Here is a 23,257-nt window from a genome sequence, read left to right on the forward strand (position 1 = left end):
GAAAAAAATACTGCACTGTTCTGTGTCAGGCAATATAAAATCCAACTGAATAAATAAATAAGAAAGAGAAGATACCCAACTATTACAAGTATCTTTTGATATGGCATCCGTCATGCGGCTGAGAGTACTCGATTGGGCACACCAGGTACTGATATTAAGACAGTACTACTCACGATCTTCATGAGAGGCACGATCTTCATGAAAGGCTGCGCAAACTGTGGAGCAGTGTATTCTTGCAGGCGGAAAAGCGGCGATGGCTCACAGTCCATCGTCATGCGACCCAGAGAATCGGAGTACTCGATCGGGCACACCAGGTGGTGATATCAAAACATTAGTACTACTCACGATCTTCATGAGAGGCTGCGCAATAGGGTGGAGCGAAAAAACACTTTTCTGGAATTAGCAAACCTAATAGTTATCAATCAATGCCCCTTAGTCTATGAAGCCTTTGTGCAAATTTTCAGCTTTTTAAATTAACATCTTCTGCCTATGCACTAGGTTTGAAATTTTGAAAATCTCATACAAACCTAAAAATTCAACTTTTAGATAAAAAATGTTTTTCGGCAGTATTATGTTCAGTATACATTATTGATACATATTATTACAAGAAACTACCAAAAATTGCGAAAATAGCGTTAAAAATCGCCAATTTTCATTATTTTAGCGGCTATTTTGGCGAATGTACTGAAACTAGACAAACTTTGGCCATTCTTGACGCTATTTTCGCAACTTTTTGTAGTTTCTCATAATGATATGTATCAATAACATATACTAAACATAATACAGTCGAATTTTTTTTTTTATCTGAAAGTTGAATTTTTAAGTTTGTATGAGATTTTCAAAATTTCAACCCTAATGCGGAGGCAGAAGATGTTGATTTAAAAAGCTGAAAATTTGCACAAAGGCTTCATAGACTAAGGGGCATTGATTGATAACTATTAGGTTTGCTAATTCCAGAAAAGTGTTTTTTCGCTCCACCCTACTGCGCAAGCTGTGGAGGAGTGTATTCTTGCAGGCGGAAGAGTGGCGATGGCTCGCAGTCCATCGTCATGCGGCCCAGAGAATCGGAGTACTCGATCGGACACACCAGGTAGTGATATCAAGACATTAGTACTACTCACAATCTTCATGAGAGGCTGCGCAAACTGTGGAGGTGTGTATTCTTGCAGGCGGAATAAGAGTGGCTATGGCTCGCAGTCCATCGTCATGCGGCTCAGAGAATCGGAGTACTCGATCGGGCACACCAGGTATTAAGACATTAGTACTACTCACGATCTTCATGAGAGGCTGCGCAAAACTGTGGAAGAGTCAATTTTTGCAGGATGAAAAGTGGCGATGGCTCGCAATCCATCGTCATGCGACCCAAAGAGTCGGAGTACTCGATCGGACACACCAGGTAGTGATATCAAGACATTAGTACTACTCACGATCTTCATGAGAGGCTGCGCAAACTGTGGAGGAGTGTATTCTTGCAGGCGGAAGAGTGGCGATGGCTCGCAATCCATCGTCATGCGACCCAGAGAATCGGAGTACTCGATCGGGCACACCAGGTACGGGTATTGGGACATCATGTACGATAGCTGGAACAGAAAATTGACAATTAGTTCGTAACGGGGCTGGCAACTATCAAAGGCACGTGACGACAGCATATTCCCATTCAGCATAAGAAAGTAATCGGGGAATGTAAAAATATGTGTCAGCGACATGTGACAAACACAAAGTTTAAGTTCAAATATTTAGAAGTTTTTTAAGGTTTTGTTATGTGCATGCATAATGCATATTTTAAAACGTAAGTAAAAATACAAGCACAGGTTGCTCTAATCAATCATTAAAAAACATGCCTATAAATAGCGTAATCACAAACGTTAATAGCGTTTCGTTTCGTCGCTTCCATTAAAAGTATAATCAAGGTAATAAACAGCGATACAAAGTTTCAAAACTATGTACGCATGACGGTATCCGATCGTAATATTCAGCCACGCTAGATCATGATCATGATATTTCTAGGCATATTGTTACATCGTTGTCTCGTTTCTCGAGTCGACGGAGCCACCCAATTACACGAGGCTCCTATTACTTATTAAGTTATTATTTTAAGTCTTATTTCTACAGTGTTTCTGTCTGAACGAACCTATTTATTTGGTTTTAGCTAATGTCATAACATGCCGTTACTACAATCAGACGGATTTTCTGATCGGCTTCCGCGACATACATTCTGAGTTAATACCTATACGCGTTACTATATGCGTGGTCATAATATTTTTGGCACTTTTTCCGTGTTCATATTTAGTACCTTAGCTTAGCTGTAGATACGTGCAGTTTTCGGTTTTCTATCAAATGTTATGAGTATAATACGGCTTAATGCTGACTAGAAATATTCTACAACTAACATACGTGTCGCTTAATTTCAAACTTGGGTAAATACATTTCTGCTTTAAGGTTGAATATATAAAAAAATGTAATATGATGTAAAAGATAATCAACCTTATAGGAAAATGGATTTACCCAAGTTTGAAGTTAAGCGAGACATACTAGCTAGTGCGGAACGAAGCCTTATATCGGAGACAAACGCAACCATGCTAAGCACTTGTGGCAAGCCGTGTGGAATTTTTGTTTGCCAGACAAAGTGGTCCGCGCATTTTGTCCAGAACACAAACAGCAGTGACTTGCATTTTTATACGCGCGAGTTGCAGTAGTATTTTGATTGTGTCACGCGGACCGACCATGCGAAGCGATCCGCGCCGGATTATATATGTATAAAGTTCAAGGAGCGTTTTAGAGTAAAGTGAATGGGTTCGCGCGGACGACATCAACTTCATACAAATTCGTCGTGTGGATCGCTCCGCGCGGTCGGTCCACGTCCACGACACTAAATCCAGCTTCATAAGTTCATGTTGTGCGTAAGAAATTATGTACTCACCACGAGACCAAACACAACAGTGGAGAAACCGCCTCCAATGAAACCCTCCCAGGTCTTCTTAGGGCTAAGCTTGATGAGCGGAGTCTTGCCGAAGAAGAAGCCGAATACGTATGCCATCACGTCATTGCAGATGATCATGGACACTGGCACTATGAACCAGATTAGGCCTATGGAGAAAAATAAGATACGATTAATTTTGTATTAGGAAAATATTGCGTACTATCACACCTCGGACACTGGCGACCAAATATATGAAAGAGGCGCGTTTCCAGCACACAGTCTAAGCCCGTGTAGGTGAACGCGTACTATGCTTGTATGAGTCAAATATGACAGGTCGACTGTTCGCGTTTTTGACAGGCGGTAACTGTGAGGTAACCGAGAGGGGGTGGGCGGCACTTTCAGCGTGGTACTATTAAGTATAAGTTAAACTGTAAAACAGAAACTATTTTGATCTTTCTAAGGTCATATGGATGCTAATACCTATTTTTCTACGGGTTAAACGGCCAACACACAATAGGCTACTTTCCTATACTTAAAATAAAATATTTTATGCAGTGCACGAAATAAAGCACCACATAATTAGAAGAAAAATATGGACAGTACTTATTTTTAAACATAATTTCTATTTAATAAGTCAAAGAGAAAAATATAAAGTAAATGAATTGACCGTGACGTCACTCCTCAGTATTTCATAGTAATTCCATATTAGCAAATCGTTTTGACAGTTCATAAAAAGAAGCTGATTTGACTAGTAAGAAACTAGCCTATTTTAGTTACATTGCGGACTGTTGAGATCGCATATAATTCAGCACAACTATGGAGTACTTCAACGTAATGAAACTCAAATGGGAATTCTCAATGAACCCTAAATAGGTTTGTTCGTAGAAGATATGCATGGATGTTTCATTTTATTAAATAATAATAATAGTAAAATAATTTAATAAATAAATAATTATGAAGAAAGCGTGCCTTGCAACCAGGAATAATTTTAATTTGTGCGGAATGCGTATCAAAGGTCAACCACGCCACGCATAATGCGTGGAGAACTGGATAATATTATTAATTACGTCTTGCCTAACTTGTTTGTATAACCTTCATTAATATTGTAAATTTAATAACATGCCTAATTTTACCCTTCGGTCATTACAAAGCTGTTAATGTTCAAGGTCAAAAGACAAGCTATACAATAATTGGATGTCAACTATCAATGGCTGCATTCTGAAGTGACCCGATTTGATTATCTCCTATAACTACTGTTGTCTTGTTTTTGAAGGATATGGGTATTGATACTAAAAGAGTCCTAAGTCCTAATGGATGGATAAACTTTTCCTGTTATAAATAAATAACCGTAAGAGTGTAACACGGGTGGCCAGTGTGTATCACATTTCCTCGACTTTGCTTGACTCGTCACCGGTCGCGGGATAGTGTATCACTGGCTTTATAATATTGTCCCACCACCAATGGGAAAACAGTACCTACTCGTAACAGTATTATAGAAAACACTGTTGTGCTACACACTTAAGGTGGCTCGCTTTCCATACAAAAAACATCTACCATTTATTTAGTCACTGCACACTACAACTAAATAAAAATATGCGCATACATCTACTATACATTATCCATCGTCGCAGTATTTAACGAAATACATTGTTTCATACAGAAATCATGGACAAATCCATGTGAATTTTTTATTAATTTTACGAAAATGTGCGTGCCAAATTTTGTGTACAGACACAGAGCCGTCATATTTCGCGCATTTTTAGTTGACATTGTCATCAGTGACACTTGGCTCTTGACAAGTAATTATTTAAAGATATTGGTTTACTTAACTCAAGTAGACTCAGAAATAATGACGCATTTTGTCAATAAAGATACATATCGTGTATTTCGACACTGCTAGTGTAAATCGAAATGGCGTCTCGGTCAAACGCATTGACTATGAAGCAGAAGATCTCGAGTTCCATTCCGGAGTCTTTTTTAATCATTTGAACCTTTTTTTGGATTTATTAAGTTTTTTTTATATTTTTTAATAGAATAAATATTCTATTAAAAAAGACTTACTATATTTCTTTCCTATTTTTTATTTTCATACAAAAATACAATACAATCTTTATTGTGCCTTTGTTGATAAAATAAAATATTACACGTCAGGTCAGGTACATAGGTCATAGTGTGGGCATAGTATTAGTAATGTGCTGACTTCCTTACATTTACTGAGCTAGTTGACCTATGTTATTGTTGTGTGAATGTTTTTCTTCAACAACTAAATAGTTATATATATGAATATGTATGTAGGTATGTAGGTAGCTTTTGCACATTGTAATTTTTCCTCAGTCTAGTGTTGAGTTCCTCACTCGTGAGGCACCTCATTTGTACCACTCATATTGTTAATTTGTCGCAGTACTTCACACGGCAAAAATGTATTGCATCACACTTCAACTCACCGCACCTCATTTTACTCGCTTGTGACAGTCGCAACACAAACACCTCACGCCTCACAAAGCATTCACGTACTTCAAATGTCACAAAAACGTCAAAACTCATCATCCACACGCGCGCCTCGCGGCCCTCAAATACTCGCTCGCAACAGTAGCAACACAAACACCTCATTCCTCACAGATCATGCACATACTTCAAATGTCACAAAACGTCAAAAACTCATCATCCACTCGCACGCCTCGCGGCAGACGCGGCCCTCAAACTCCGTCGCGAGAGTCGACACCTCAAATGAAGTGATCAACCACACGTTCAGTTATCGAACTACAGACCTTATGGCCGGGACAAAAGGTCCACCGATAAAATAAAATGTATCGTTTGACTCGTTTGTACCGGAAATCGCTTTGTACCGGAAAGACAGAAGAGGCACTGTGACAACAACACTTCAAAAATCCTTTCAAAGTGAAACAGATAGTTACGTTTACCATAAGAGGGAGTGAGACAGACACACGCGGGCTTCAAATTTGCCTCACCAAAAATACGTTACACATGACTCGAAAGAAAACAATCTTATGCGCCGCAAGTTTTCATACATTTTACGCCTTTTGGATCCCAGAATAGTTAACTTGCTCGCAAAAATCGCGCGAAAAATCAGACGATTTCGCGTGAACCACATCTTTTGTCTCTGTCGCATTTGTGAAGTCATGAATAAATGCAGCTGAGATGCAAAATGTTGTTTTTCGCGGCAGGTCTTCATTTTTGAATTTTTTGATAGCTATTATTGTGCTAACACATTGACCAGTATAACGTGATCTACCGCAGCAATAGAGTTTGTATGGCTATTGTTATGTGTAATCAGGGAGCTCTCTTAGACTGGACGTTGAAATGGTAACTCAAGTGTTTTGAATATTCGGAATACCAAGCATACCAACACAGAGGGCCAACCACTGCGAAGATGCGTTTACGAAGCTTGCTTAAAAACAATTACAAGATTACTGACCGAAATATAATATAAATTATGTGAAGCATGGTAGTTTAATTAAGTATTTAATCAGTAATAGAAAGAATAATTCATTTCTTAATTCAATAGAATGATAAATAAATCCGACACGAAACGTAATTCACAGGCGGTTGACGTTGACAGTAATGACAGTTTACAGAAGAAAAGTTAGTTTGTACGTACTTAGTTGCATTAGCAATATTTGCATAAAGTTTAGTTTTGTCCTACAGTGATAATACTAATAAATGAGCCAAAATGTAATAATGGTGACAACTTTTACACAATCAAATATACCTGTGATTCTGCCTTAGTGTCATTTGTGTGCAAAAAAATAGTGAAACTGAACTGAAAAGACTTACCGGCGTCGCGAATGTTGATGGTGTTTTTAATTACTATCATATTGCTTTTAAAACACATGGAGTGGTAGGTTTGTTATTTTTATGTAAAAGTGGTACTAATTATAAAACAATACGAACTTTAGTTTGTTTTAAAACATGCAGTTTTATGGTAACTATGCTAATCAAAGTATGTTATTATTAAGCTGTTAATAATATGAAACCACTGTAATTTGTAGCAGTAATTTAAATGGAACAAACTGTAAATAATATTATTCAATGGCAAAATTAGACCTAGTTCCATAAAAACATCAAATTAAGTTGTTATGCAGGCCTCTATGACAGTCCTTGAAATATTTTTTAATTTTATCTATTTTCTCTTGTTAAATGTTCAAGTACTCATTATGACTAATGAAATTTAGTATGTATAAAGGATATTTACCTAGTACACAACTACACATACTAGTTTTTGTTGCCGATGGATTTTGTCAAACAGCTGATGCTAGAAATTATATATATATACAGATCAGTACCTCACCTCATTTGAAGTAAGACATTGTAACACCTCATTTTTGGAAATGAGGTACTCATACAAACTCATTTGAAATTGATGTCCTACCCATCACTACCTCAGTCACCCGTTTAGCTCAGAGACCACGAACGCTGTAGTGTTCGAAACGTCGGGATGAATTGTAAATTCATTATACACGATTTAATCCGTTTTCATAGTTTTTATTTCATGAGTAACTATCGCGGTAACTGAAGACAATATTAACTAAATGGTTACAAATAATAATTATCATCAATATAATCTGGTCCAAGCCGTCCCTATAATCGCACTTACTAATAGTGCGACAGGGACGGCCTGATATTTTATAGTCTATCGCGCGACCATGCTACCCGTGCTGTACTAGCTTTTGCCCGCGGCTTCGGTTGCGTTAGAAAGAGACAAAAGTAGCATATGTCACTCTCCATCCCTTCAACTATCTCCACTTAAAAAACATGTCAATCCGTCGCTTCGTTTGGCCGTGAAAGACGGACAAACAAACAGACACACACCCATTCTTATTTGTAATTTTAGTATGGATTTGACATTATTATTTATATTTAAATAATTATATACCTATAGCCTAATTTCGTCGGTAACAGCGTGTTATTGTAATGGCGTCGTTGGTGAACAGTCGCCTGTCACGCCGTGAAACTGCGTTCGAATCCCGGGATTCTATAAACTTTTTGTATTTTTTTTTGGATATAAATTTCGTATTTTTTATTGACCGAGCAAGAATGGAGAGCCGAAGGTATCAATTTTATCTTAGAGAACAAATTGATTTTTTTATTGTCATTTTGATTTTATAATTATTAAGTTGAGATATAAAACACAACTTTTAATACCCTCGCTAAATATAATATATTCTCGAAATTACTCCTCCAAAAAAATCATTCGAATCGTTCTTTAGATACTAAAATTTATCTATACTTTTTGGAATTTTTTAAAATATCAGATTAGGATAATTATGTTAGAAATTCTGAGTTCGACGAACGCAAAAATTATTACCATGTAAGAGAATAGGTTTTAATCTTTTTTGTGGAAAACGCTCAGTAACTACTGTACGAGTACATATACATTTATGTATAATAATAAAACAAAAAATAGTGTCTCATAGTGTTGTGTTCCTGCCGGTGAGTAAGGCTGCCAGAGCTCAACGAGGGTGCGGGGTGCTGACGACGGGAGGACTTACGGAACTAATTTGTTCCGTCTATTGTCCTTTGAGTCGTCGGCAACCCAAACCCTCCTTTGAACTTGTACACTCCTTTTTGCTGTGCACACACAGCAAAGGGGAGTGTACAAGTTTCTAATGGGGCGGCAACGCGCATGCGACACTCTTTGAGTTGCAGGCGTCCATAGGTTACGGTGACCGCTTTCCATCAGGCGGACCGTATGCTTGTTTGCCACCGACGTAGTATTAAAAAAAAAAGAGAAAAAGTCCTGGATTCGAACCCAGTACTTCCATGCAAATCATGCGATAACACGTATTTACCGCAAGGCTATTTAAACAAGCTGTCGCCGCGTGAAATTATCGACTAGAAGGAATACAAAAACACTGTTTGTATGTGAACAGGTTGAGTATAATGAGTATTCGATGGAACATTATGGAAAACTGCTCATAACAAATTAACCATCATAAAATGATTATTATAGCGATTATGAGCAACAATAATTACAATTTAAATGCCGTCATCAGTCAGAGTGATCTATACGTTACCAATGTTACCATGACAACAATCAGGTGAATTTCTACGACAAATGTAACTGTTCTACTTTAGGAGAGTGATCTATGCGTAACCATGGCAACAATTAGGTGAATTTATACGTCGAGTAGTTATATGAATGAAGCCACTTTAGACGATCTAAATGGCAATGCCTGTGTGCCTACTCCATTATGTGTTAACGAGCAATAGCCGCCTAGTAATAAGCAACCTGACTGAATCCGGCGCACAATCGGGCAATCAATTTGAATCGCTTCGCCGTCCGTTAACCTACTTGTGACTGCTTGGTTTTATGCCTCTATTCACTGCTAATTTTCTATTAAAATTATATGTATTTCATAGTGTGCTATAAACACCAATCCATTACTTCGGTAGGCGAATGGATTGATAAGTAGGTACAGAATAGGGAACTTGACTGTAGTTAAACTAAAATATTTTTCCCCTCACTAGCTCGGAAACACGTGTTTTGTCCTTTAATACCAGCGGGTAAAAACGCATTTTATCCACTAGTGGGTAAAGTAATTTGACCTTGAATAAAGTCAAATTAACTGCTTTAAAATTGATAAAAGTAGGTGAATCTAGTAATAAAGATTATTTACCACCTGTGGAACTACTGGAAGCAATGATAGACGCATTTTTTGCGTTGTAGTTTCCTCGCTATAGTGAGGGGAAAAGTTTTGTGTTGCACTCGGGTGCAAATGTATTTTACTTCTCGTGTGTTAAAAAACTCGCAAGTTCAGGATTCTATTCTCGAACCACTCGCTTCGCTCGTGGTTCAACTATAGAATTCTTTCACTTGCTCGTTTTTCAATTCCACACTCGGCATTAAAATACAACTTTGCCCCCTTGTATAACAAATAACTATTATACCATGCACGAAATAAAGCATCAGATAATTATAAGAAAAACATGAACAGAAGTTATTTTTAAATCCAATTTATATTTAATAAGTCAGGTAAAAATATATAAAGTAACTGAGTTGACCGTGACGTCACTCAATTCAATTGCATATAAATTCCTTACTAACAAGTCGTTCAAATTCGTTTTGACAGTTCTTAAAAAGAAGCTGATTTGACTAGGAGGCAAGTAGCCTATTTAATAGTTATTTGTTTTACAAGGGGGCAAAGATGTTGTTTAACCGTAATACGTGTCAAAATTGATACCCGAGCAAGCGAAAGATACCAATATCGAACCGCGAGCGTAGCGACACACCAACACTATGAAATTATTAACTCTAAAACATCAAAATAAATAAAATCCATCAATTTATTTAACATTTATGATTCAAAATTATCATTTATAGGTGATTTTCAACACCCAGCTTTGGACATTTGTTGAAATTTGTATGAAATTACTTTGCACTCTTGTGAATAAAATGCAATTTTGTTATCCGTTTTCGGATAGCAAAGAGAGCCTTTACCAGTTGGTGTGGTCAAAAAAATTATATCGTCGGTATAGCGGTTGACTAGGATACAACTTTATTACACAAAGTTGTTTCCTAGATATGAAGTAGGTTTTCGGCATCTTCCTGTACTTAGAATCCGTCTCCACTTATCGGATGTCTGACCAGGATTTTAATCGGGTGTCCCAGTGGTAGAATTATGAAGTTCAAAATTGCCCTTTACCTATTTTAGAACCAGAAAACTAACAAGTGGAGCAAACTCTAAAAACAATTAGACAATCAATCAAAATGTAAAAATAAATAATCGTTCTTGAGATATTAATACTTTTGCTTTACTGCATGGAATCCGCAACAATCTCTCATATTAGAGGATCACTCGCCCGTTGAGCTAAAAATACCTCTTGTTTAAAATATAGTTTACTACGCATTGTTCAGCGTTGGGGCATTCCCTGTTCTATAGAATTTGAAAGAATTACGTTGGCTTCATGACAGATTAGTATATAATTTTGTATCGTTAAGTTGCATTTACTACTTGAACATCTCATGGATGTGTTTCAATTATACCTAGAGTCCTTTAACATTACAACGAGAAACATAGTTAAATAGCAAATAACTTCTTTTTTGTAGTTCGTATGCGGTACTTGGTCTTCAATTATACAAATTTAACATCTGGTGAAATCTGGAAAGCTTATTACAAGCGGTTTCCATTCTACAAGTGTTGAAAACTCATTGGGCGACAATCATTTTGGATCCATAAACATGACATGACGATTGAGACGGGTGGCTAAAAGAACCAGAGTTCTTTATCACAGATGATAAGAGAACGGAAATAATTGTGTTGAGAGTCATCAGGATTACCTCGATGATAATGATGAGTTGCATATTATATTAAAAGTACAGCGATAAAAGAATACAGACACAGACAGTCATACAGACTGCGATAAAATCTATTACGACTTTTTGACAACCTATGTACAACCAAGAACGTTTTAATACTGATGGACTGATAGAGCCCATACAAAAAAAACGTACCCCTGAAATGTATGGGCCTTTTAGGCTTAAAACTAGATGGCGCTGTTCGCAGCCTGGAAGTGGCCCAAAATATATTTTCCCCAAATATTTTTGCGTGTTTTTATGTTTTGTAAGAACAAATGATATATTTTTTTGTTTTGAAATCATGATATCACGTCAATACACATTTTGAAAAAAAATAATAATTTGTAGGCATCATCAGTGTAGTTATGATAGTATCTAATAGGTGGCGCTAAATATCGTGGTACGATTCTTAGTATGAAGTATGTAAATCCTATATAAATAATCCTTAGGTATCTACTACAACATATAAACGGAGTAAATATTCGAATGTGATTGTTGATAATTGACTATTTAAGGCCGACGTTTATTTTTCAATCGACCTAGAACCCTATTTAAAGGTTCGTATTTATCCTTTACTGAGGTCCGCGTGACCCCAATCCAGGCGACCGATTGTGGGGTTCGACGACCGGTATTTTTGGGTCGGTGCGGCTTTACTAGATTCATTTACGGCTTTTTTGTATCAATTAAGACTTAAGTAATTAAGAATTAAGTAAAACTATTTTAAGTTCAGGCATGTACTGGCGTGTCCTTCGCGTGCAGTTCCCATCAATTTTGCACTTTCGTTGTAGTCCGTATCGGCCTTTACAACAAATCTCTAGTGGTAAATAAAATGAATCCCCAGTGAGAAGAAGCCTACTGGCACGGCATACGTTCGTGCAAGCCAGCTCTTCTAGGTACTCTGAAAAATTTCGCGGCCGTGGCAATGACAAATCGTATTATTTGATAGAAAAATAATTCATTATTCCAAGAGCCAGACACTTAGGTATATCATTCAACTAAAGAAACTCTCTTCTTCTTAGCTGTAAAAATGACACCCCCTGTGTGAAACCTACACTAGCACGGTCTACATTCGCGTAAGCCCGCCCTGCATGTTATAAAAGGCTTTGCGGCCGTGACAATATCTTATCGTTTTTGAAGAAAAAAAAGACAGACCTATATCATTAAACAAAATAAATTCTCGAGTTGTATAATGAAACCCCTGTGTGCAGGACCGGATCTAGGGGGGAGCGAGCCGGGACCCATGCTCCGGGCGCCAAGTCCAAGAGCGCCACATTTTTTTTTTGTTTTTGCCCCCACTCGAAAAAAATCTAGATCCGGTACTGCCTGTGTGAAACCTACACTAGCACGGCCCTACCCTTCATACTGAAAGGCTTCGCGGCTGTGACAATGAGAAATCGTTTTTTTATTTAAGAAATGTTCATTCGAAGAGATAGTACAGAGACTACAGAGACATAACATTCTTGCTTAAAGGTATCATTCAACTAAAGAAAATCTAGCGACAAAATGAAACCCCTGTGTGAAACCTACACTAGCACGGCCTACATCGCGTAAGCCCGCCCTACATACTGAAAGGCTTCGCGGCCGTGACAATGCCGCGGGGTTGTTTATCTTGCGACGCGACGGGATGTGTTTAGACAGGTCCGTTGAATAGTGTGCTAGGTGTTGATGGGTTGAATGGACACTCTTTGATAGTTCTGTATAGCTGAATATAATTTATTTTATACTTTTATTACGAAGAGGCACTGATGTACCTGGTAGTAAAACCAATTCACACGAATCTGTGGCAAAAATTTTAACTGTCTGTCAAACATAAGTCTTTTTTAATGACATCAGGCGGTCTAGCACAACTTGCGCTCGCGCGGAAAAACGCAAGTTGTGCTAAACCGCCAGATACCTATTGCAAAACTACGTCAATTTATGACAAGCTCAGAATATCAACATATACCTATTTACTTATCTACACACGGCAGCGGATACTTTTGTGTAACATATGTCTCAATAAGGCAAGTAAATATCCAAATGTTATTTAGTTTAGGACAAAGGTCTTCAAACAATCTCTAATCCGGCCCACGAATGGAAAAACCTACTATTGGTTATCGGGTCAAAAATTGACACCCCTGCTACAACGTATTTACAACGAGTATTATAATAATGTATTACCTACATTTTATTATAATATATAGCACATATAAAACCCTTTGCAAATAAATGACGCAACGACGGCAAACACCATTAGGTATCAATACCAACGAAGATAATTATCAAGAGCTGTTTGATAAAATATTACTCGTAATAATTATTGGCAATATTGTTGCTAATGCACGTCACCAAATAAGATGAAACAAAATGAAGGTGCATATTTTATTTACATTTTTAAATCAAGTGCATCAAACGTGCCTAATCCGAATCAAATCGTAATGTAAGTCGTAACCACCAACTTGCCACTTAACATAGAAATTATATTGTTGAAGAATTACCCCCTTATTCATAAACGTACTCTAAAGTTATCAAGCCGATAAAGTTCGTTTGTCCTTTTCTATCACACCAATACGTCGGAAAGGGACAAACGAACTTTATCAGCTTGATAACTTTAGTGAACGTTTATGAATAAGGGGGTTAAAAATCACGAGCATAAATGGTACCATAAATAATTTAGGTATTTATTACCTTTTTCACTGGACCATGGTAATCGAAGCGAGAAGGGGTTGAAAATGGGTTGCGTTAATACATATTGGCCTATTTCGGCTCATGTAACTATAAAAGGGATACAGATTTAACGTATTAGGGGGATTCCAAGAGAAAGTCGCTTACGACATGCTTTTGCCTTGTATGGCACCTATAGTGACCTATATAAATCAAATCCGTAAAGCTCGAGAAAATACAGCCAATTGGTTAACCAAGTCATGAAAGGTTGTCAGACACAACTTCGCTTTCTTAGCGTCTTCAGAAGTATTAGAAGAATTGCATGTCGTAAGCGACATTCTCGTGGAATGCCCCATTATATATATATATATAACGTATTCGTCATTTTCTAAATTTTATTAAGAGTTTTCATACTACGCTTCCGTAGTACAGTCAAGTCTAAAAATATGGGTGTACAAAATAAAACCGCCTTCAAAAATAAGCGCGTTACAAAAAACGGAGAAACTAAAAAGCAAAAAATAATAAACCTTTGAATTCAGATTCCTTATCGGATTGCAATAATCTAAACATCCAAATTATAAACAAATCAATTACTTTTGTAGTCGGTACCAGACCTGTTCATCGCCTTGCTATTCCTGTTTGCACCACCCAACCATACGCAAGGCTGGCATTCAGTCGAATTGAGAACCTCCTCCTTTTTTGAAGTCGGTTAAAAACTTATTGTAAATATGCCCCAGTCCCATATCACAGTTAATAATATTGTCTTCGGTCGGCGCGATAGTTTTATTTCATAGATAATAAGTCATAAGTCATAAGTCATAAGTCATAAGTCATTTATTTGCGATACATAGGTGTTTGTTTACAATAAAGTGAGCCAATCTACCTTGTCACACAGTGACATGCAAATCTCAGATTGTACCTAGGTCTAGTACTATGCATGCACTTAAATAATACCTATCTAAAGCTAGATTATATCTACATAGAAATATTAATATACAAAACAATACAAATTATCGAATATAAATAAATTAATTAATTGAGATGTCACAGATTTAGCGGTTTAGTAGTCTAAATATTCCTTTACAGAGTAGAAAGTCCGTTCATTTAGCCATTCAAATAATCTTCTTTTAAACAAATGTAAAGTAAGGCCTTTGATAGTGTCTGGGAGCTTATTATACAAAAGTATGCTCATAGGATAGCAACTTTTCTTATATAAACTTGTGTGTGTTCTCGGACATATGAGTCTGTTAGGGTACCTCGTATTAAAGTTACAGAATTCATAATTTTTTGTATATAAAGTTTGGTTGCATTTTACAAATACACACATTTCAAATATATATAAACAAGGTACTGTAAGCAGATTTAGTTTTTTAAACAATGGTCTGCATGAAGTTAATACGGACACACCACAAATCGCACGTATACATTGTTTTTGAGCTATAAACAATCCAAGGATATTTGAGCCGTTCCCCCATACCGTTATACCATACCTCAGACTAGATGCCACGTAGCCATGATACGCTTGGACGGCTGTTTTTTGGCTTGAAATCTTAGTTAAGCGCCAAAGGGCATACGCAAAACTATTTAATTTCTTACACACACCTTCAATATGATGGTTCCAGTGACACATATCATCAACCACTATTCCAAGAAATTTGACATGATCTGACTCAGTAATTTGTTGATCATCATATGTAACAGTCATTGGTTGTTTTTCTCCATACCCATTCCAAAATTGAGTATATGTGGTTTTGCTAAAATTTACTTGCAAACTGTTTATATTTAGCCAGTCTATTATATTAGAAAGTGCTGTATTAACATCGTTTGTGTGATTGCTTTTGTGTTCACTGGATATGACAACAGACACATCATCAGCAAAAAGAATGCAATGATGATTCGTGCTTAATGGTAGGTCATTGATACATAGTTTTAGGATAAAATAATTATGAACTTGTGTACGGTTGCCATCAGACATATCGGAGCAGCTAAGGTGCACACAAATATAGAACGCGCCTCTATTATCTTGGCATTACAGTGCTTGTTCAGATATATTTAAGCACCTCGACTGCTCCGATACCTATATGGTGAATGTACCAAAGAATGAGACATAACCTAAAACATGATAATCTAATCAAACACTAGCATATTCTAAGAACAATAGTTATTTGTTATACAAGAGTGCAAAGTTTTATTTTAACGCCGAGTGTGGAATTGAAAAACGAGCAAGCGAAAGGATTCTATAGTTGAATCACGAGCGAAGCGAGTGGTTCGAGAATAGAATCCTGAGCTTGCGAGTTTTTCAATACACGAGAAGTAAAATACATTTGCACTCGTGTGTAACACAAACTTTTCCCCTCACTATAGCGAGGAAAGTATAACGCAAAAAACGCGTTTATCACTGCTTCCAGTAGTTCCACAGGTGGTAAAACATCTTCATCACTAGATTAACCCACTTTTATCAATTTCAAAGCAGAAAACTAGCATATTCATTTACTGAACAACCTATAAACATCAAAGAATGAAATAACGTACACCTTCAATCGATCCTACGATACTAGGGTTCGTTGACCGATAACTTTATCAGCGTAGGTATAATTGGCGGTCATAATGACTATAATGAGTCATTCGGACAGGTTAAACAGTATCAACAAGTAAGATGACCTATTGTAAGGTCGTCGCCAATTTAATTAGGTATACTTAATTAATGTGTGTGTTAACGAATAAATTGAAGTTACGGCCTCATTTAAAAAAAGTGAAATAAAATTAACCTTTACAAAGGATTTGGTAGTTTTTCCCTGCTAGAAATAGTGACAGCAAGTAAACGAACACTAATTTTAAGTTATGTTACTTGTAATGTTCATAGACAAATCGTCACTACTTTGAAAAAAACTTGTATCTTCTTCTGTCAATGAAAAGAAAAATGTAGTAAGTATGTATCCAATGCATATAGACTTACTGCGTTTTAACTTTGAGGAGCAGCGTGTGATACGAGATTTTTTCAAAGTAGTGACGAAATGTATGTTATACTTAAATAGTACCCATCGTAGGAGCATTTTTATAGCGCGGGTTCGTGTGACTCCTAACTTATTTTCTGATGTTGTTCTAATTTAACCTGTTACAATAAAAATAACAATTCGAGTAGAAACAGTATATACCTAAGAGCTGTTAATCGGCTTATACATACTCGGTGACCTCGGTGTTAATAGTTTTAGGTGAGATAGGCAAAGAACGTACCTATTGTATAAACTTAAATAACCTGCTTGGCCTAGAAAAATCTGTACAAAAACTTCTCACTTATTTTATTATTCTACTTCTTTTGCCTGGAAGACAAATGACGGAGCATTATTCACGCACGCCGCACTACCGTTTTGCATGATAAATGGTCGCGCCAACGCGGTAGGTGAGTACGGATTGTGACGTCGACACCTTTATGCAATTAAGGGAAATGGTAACAGATATTGAGATAATTTAGACCGTAAACATTGGACTACTGTACGTAGTGTATCCGTAACCAGCGGTGTATGTCCTAAGGAAACCACTTTTTGTAGATCTTCAATAACTACACAAATATTGTAGCAGGCTCGCAGAATACCAGGAAAAACTGATTCATAAAATAACTTAATCTTATTCTTATTTTCTGAATGGCAATGATAAAGTAACGCTTCACGAGACAGAGTAAGAACCACACAAAACTAGACTGAAAGAGCAGCAGGGGCGTAATTTAAGGATTTGGCGCTACAGACTAGTTTAGTAGCTTTGCCACCACATCAAGTAACGATAAAGTGAGTAATAAATATAAAAAAAAAAACCCTGCTTTACTGCCCCAAAAACCTTCCTCCTCGGACCATGGTTCGGTAGACTCTTAGGGTAAATATGCCCCTGATGAGCAGCGACCCACTAGGAGTCATCTCACCTTCGAACATGTTCTGAATGATGTACGAGCTCTGCGTTACCACGATCAGACGCGACGAGACACGATTAGGAACGCTTCATGAGCAAAAGCACGAACCGCATAAAGTATACGGCTGAACGAAAAGCAACACTAGGAGTTCTCACCTTCGAATATGTTCTGTATGATGAGGTAGCTCTGCGTCACCACGATGAGTAACGCCACGTGGGTCCACGCGAACAGACTGAACTGTCGCATGTAGTATCGCTTCACGAGCGACAACACGAACCACACGAAGCCGACGCAGTACAGGCTGAACGAGATGAACCGGTGGTAGGTCACCAGGAAGTGGAGATAGTCCTGTGGACAAAACGGTTATTGCGTAAAACGTTTTCGGCAAGGATCTTGTTATTCTTGTTACAATGACCTCGCTCGTGATGCCGACTGTCAAGGTCGCTGTACGAATTGGGCATGCATAGTAACAGCGGGTAAAATCCTTTTCTTTGACAGTAGCAGTACTAGAACAATGCAAATAATAATATGCCACTCTGCTAACCCTCTTCCACGATACGATTTATATACCTTCGGTTTATCGACCACATAAGTCCCAGTAGAATTTTAAAGTATTCCGATTTAAAGTGCACATTAGATTGCATTTACAAGAAAAAATATATAAAAAAACTATTAACTTTTAAACGATTTTTTTGGCGCATATCATGTACTACTTAAAATTAGGCAATCGTCGTCTAATAGAATACACCAAAATTAAGTAGGCCACAAAATGATATCCACCCAATCTAGTAAATTGTTTTTAAACGACCAAGCGTGGTCCCTCGGGTAGTTAACGTATTTTAGTTTGTATTAGGTATAGAAGGATACCATTATGTGATTTTGTGCTATATAAATTACCTACTAAAAGGCACATAGCGATCGTTTGGCCTGTTGTCAGAGTAATAAATATTTAACCAAGGATTCTAAAAAAAATATTATCATTCATATTTTTTATGAGCAGCACTGTACACTAATACCATGTCTTTACATCGATACAGGTCGGTAGGTTCCCCGTTTTTATAGGAATAAAAAAAATACAAACAACGACACACATTTTTATTGAAATGTCTTAATTGCTTACATCATATCGCGATTATACTAATAATCAATGTGAATCACAGCTATAGGCAGACTAATCGTAAAAATTATGATAGGATTGATGTTAAGGTGGCTCGCTTAGGTTACCCGAAGCTCAGGCTGCGTTAGATGGCGTTAATCTTCAAATTACCAGTCTTATTTTTTTTGTGGAGTCGTACAGACATTTATATACTTTCAATTATGCTTCGCGAACATTTAATATTAAAATTGACGTATTACAACAAACATTCAACTTCTCATTGTAACGTTAATCCCCTTAATGTAGATAAATTTACTATTTTACACTATTTCTAAGTACCACTCACACATACAAACAGTGTTTTTGTATTCCTTCTAGTCGATAATTTCACGCGGCGACAGCTTGTTTAAATTAGGGCTCCCGGTCGCGTCCGTGTTTCGTGTACCCGTTGCCGGGTATCCGTTCCCGTGTTACACGAATCCGGATTTCTGGCCCGTTTGGAACGGGTAATTAGGGACCGTGTAATTAAGGTCCGGGTACCCGTGTAGTCCGTGCGTCCGGATCGACGGACTCTAAAAACCCGCGGGTCCGATCCGTTCTCGACCTATAGTGATGCTTGATGATCGTTCGCGTTCTTGGTTCAAGCGAATATGAGAACCAAAAATGATAAAACCTTAATAACTAAAATGAGAAAGGGACAGCGGAGCAATTGTGACTGGGGGACAAATTTTAACTACTCGATTTTTTCCATGTTTTCCATTTTCGGCATTATTAATTATATATCAGGGCACGCGTTTTCAGTGGCCTAAATTAGAAAGCATGAAAGTTGGTATGCACATAGCTTTGACGTTCATAAGGATAAATAGAAGTAGAAACACGCTGAGGAGTCAATCTCTTCCCCCACTATTATCTCCCATTTTTAGCTTTTTAAATTTTCACGAAAACTATTAAAGGTAGGTATTAAAGGTTTTGGTATGTAAATATTACGAGTAGGTACTTACCAGAAAGATGTTTAGGAGAAGTACCATGAAATTCTCTACAATATTTCCATTTAAAGTATATTACTAACAGACGGTAGTGCTACCCCTACTCATCCCACTAGTAGTTAAACACAAATATTATGCGGGGGACTTAAGCATAATTTTAAAATGATGAGTTAAAGCTATACCTTAACAGACAGTATTGAAGGAAATTTTATGGAGAATATATTTTTCCTAAATATTGTGATTATAGCTTTCACGGTTTTCATGACAATATAAAAAAAACTGAATATAGTGATATAAAAATGAGGGAAAAGAGGGGAAACATTGACACCTCGGCGTCTGCGTACTTTTATTTTTTTCTGTTAAGTGTTTGCAAGTTATCTATATACATGTCAAGTCTCATGCTTTTTGTCACACCCTATCCGACTAGCTCAAGTTAAGAACCAGGACTATGGATACATATTCACTTCAAAGTAGTTCACTCCAAAATAACAAAAAAAAATATCATTCTTAACTAGGTATTTGTAAAACAGCGCGGCTACATCTAGAACTTTTCAAACAAAAGGTTTGTCCATGTCAAAGGGATGCCGGGTGTGAGGTTTGAGTGTCATTATTATCAGTAAAAAAAAATCACCACGGGTATTGGTTATTGTGCCGCCCACAAGTCATTATTACCTTTGTCTTTTCATGCGACGTTAATTCTACTAACTTTTTAGATAAAAACTAATAACTCGATAGTTCAAATAAATTTCCTTAATTTGAAGGATATTTATGAAATAAAATGGATTATATCGCCTGTAAGTAATGAATTTACACTTAATTATGGGTGTCACCCGTTGACCACGGACGCTGTAAAGTGTTCGAAACGTCGGGGTGAATTGTAAATTCAGTATACGTGATATAATCCGTTTCCATAGTTATGTATTTATCTATTTAAGTATGTATGTATATCGTCGCTTAGCACCCATAGTACACGCTTTGCTTAGTTTGGGGCTAAGTCGATCTGTGTAATGTCCCCAATATTTATTTATTTATTTTAAAACTATGAGATATTGCATGAGTAACTGTCGCGGTAACCGAAGACAATATTTTGAAGTATATTTGTCAACATGTGTACATATATGTAGTAAGTACCTATAGGTGGTATGGTCCCTATAGATAGTTAGTAAGGCACCATGAATATCATAAAACAATCAAGTAAGTAATAGAACTAATATAGTATTTTTCACACAAACCAATACCCTGTTTAGACTTCTATTAGTTAACCTAGAGACAAATAAAGTCCATTTAACTCTACTTTTCGCAATTGTCTTAAGCAACTTTATTGAAAAAAAAACAGTAGACTAGTGTTCCTGGCGAATTATGGACCTATATGGAATACGTTTGTAATATTTGTATTGAATACATATCATCATAATTATTATCTAATCTGTACGAGTAGCCTATAACGTAACGGGAACAAGTGCAAAAAATATAGTTAACACGTTATTGATTCAAATAAAACGAGTATGTATAAAACCAATTCGTATTCGTTCGCTAAATTATTAAATTTCACCTATTTTTTAAATACAAACCGGCACGGCAATAAGTCGATCGGTCCGCCGGCCGCCTCGTGTGTTCAATACCCGAACGGTGCCGAAGTCCGTGCGTCCGGCCGTCCGGCCCCGAACGCCGATTCGGCACTACACGCGCGAACGGCACTACACGGGAACGGACTTCGGCGGGTTCGGGTAGTTCGGACGCTTAGCACCGCCGGGGCTAAGGGGCCGGGCGCACGGATCGGCGGGTAGTACCGAATATCCAGAGCCCTAGTTTAAATAGCCTTGCGGTAAATACGTGCCATCGCATGATTTGCATGGAAGTACTGGGTTCGAATCCAGGACTTTTTCTCTCTTTTTTTTTTTAATACTACGTCGGTGGCAAATAAGCATACGGTCCGCCTAATGGAAAGCGGTCACCGTAACCTATGGACGCCTGCAACTCAAAGAGTGTCGCATGCGCGTTGCCGCCCCACTAGAAACTTGTACACTCCCCTTTGCTGCGTGTGCACAGCAAAAAGGAGTGTACAAGTTCAAAGGAGGGTTTGGGTTGCCGACGACTCAAAGGACAATAGACGGAACAAATTAGTTCCGTAAGTCCTCCCATCGTCAGCACCCCACACCCTCGTTGAGCTCTGGCAGCCTTACTCACCGGCAGGAACACAACACTATGAGACACTATTTTTTGTTTTATTATTATACATAAATGTATATGTACTCGTACAGTAGTTACTGAGCGTTTTCCACAAAAAAGATTAAAAACCTATTCTCTTACATGGTAATAATTTTTGGATTCGTCGAACTCAGAATTTCTAACATAATTATCCTAATCTGATATTTTTAAAAATTCCAAAAAAGTATAGATAAATTTTAGTTTCTTAACTACGATTCGAATGATTTTTTTTTCTAATTGTTTATTTTCGATGGAGCAAGGGTATTCAAATCGCTTTTGAAATCTTAAATTAGTAAATGAAAATGCAATAGTTAACTGAGTAACGTAATGCTTTAAAAACTCAAGTGGACTTTTTTTATTTAAATATCTATTTAAAAATATTATATTTAGCGAGGGTATTAAAAGTTGTGTTTTATATCTCAACTTAATAAATAGAAAATCAAAATGACAATAAAAATATCAATAGGTTCTCTAAGATAAAATTGATACCTTCGGCTCTCCATTCTTGCTCGGTCAATAAAAAATACGAAATTTATATCCAAAAAAAACCGGCCAAGAGCGTGTCGGGCCACGCTCAGTGTAGGGTTCCGTAGTTTTTCGTATTTTTCTCAAAAACTGCTGAACCTATCAAGTTCAAAACAATTTTCCTAGAAAGTCTTTACAAAGTTCTACTTTGGTGATTTTTTTCATATTTTTTAAACATATGGTTCAAAAGTTAGAGGGGGGGGGACGCACTTTTTTTTCCTTTAAGAGCGATTATTTCCGAAACTATTAACATTATAAAAAAATTATTTTAGTAAACCCTTATTCATTTTTAAATACCTATCCAACAATATATCACACGTTGGGGTTGGAATGAAAAAAAATATCAGCCCTCACTTTGCATGTAGGGGGGGTACCCTAATAAAACATTTTTTCCCATTTTTTATTTTTGCACTTTGTTGGCGTGATTGATATACATATTGGTACCAAATTTCAGCTTTCTAGTGCTAACGGTTACTGAGATTATCCGCGGACGGACGGACGGACGGACGGACGGACGGACGGACGGACGGACGGACGGACGGACGGACGGACGGACGGACGGACGGACAGACAGACATGGCGAAACTATAAGGGTTCCTAGTTGACTACGGAACCCTAAAAATACAAAAAGTTAATAGAATCCTGGGAATCGAACGCACCT

At 37.2% G+C, this 23,257-nt stretch overlaps 1 protein-coding gene across 1 annotated transcript in view; it reads right to left on the bottom strand.

Moving 5' to 3' along the window:
* LOC125226301 (phosphatidate cytidylyltransferase, photoreceptor-specific) overlaps positions 1–23,257 on the bottom strand; it is a 46,830-nt gene that overhangs the window by 4,190 nt on the left and 19,383 nt on the right. The window contains exons 5-7 of the mRNA XM_048130239.1: positions 17,937–18,129; positions 2,921–3,087; positions 1,428–1,580 (exon numbers count right to left, since the gene is read on the bottom strand). Of these exons, the coding sequence (XP_047986196.1) occupies positions 1,428–1,580; positions 2,921–3,087; positions 17,937–18,129 (513 nt within the window). The remainder of the gene's footprint in view (positions 1–1,427; positions 1,581–2,920; positions 3,088–17,936; positions 18,130–23,257) is intronic.

This window comes from Leguminivora glycinivorella, chromosome 5 (genome assembly GCF_023078275.1).
Source record: "Leguminivora glycinivorella isolate SPB_JAAS2020 chromosome 5, LegGlyc_1.1, whole genome shotgun sequence".
Classification (NCBI taxonomy): Eukaryota; Metazoa; Arthropoda; class Insecta; order Lepidoptera; family Tortricidae; genus Leguminivora; species Leguminivora glycinivorella.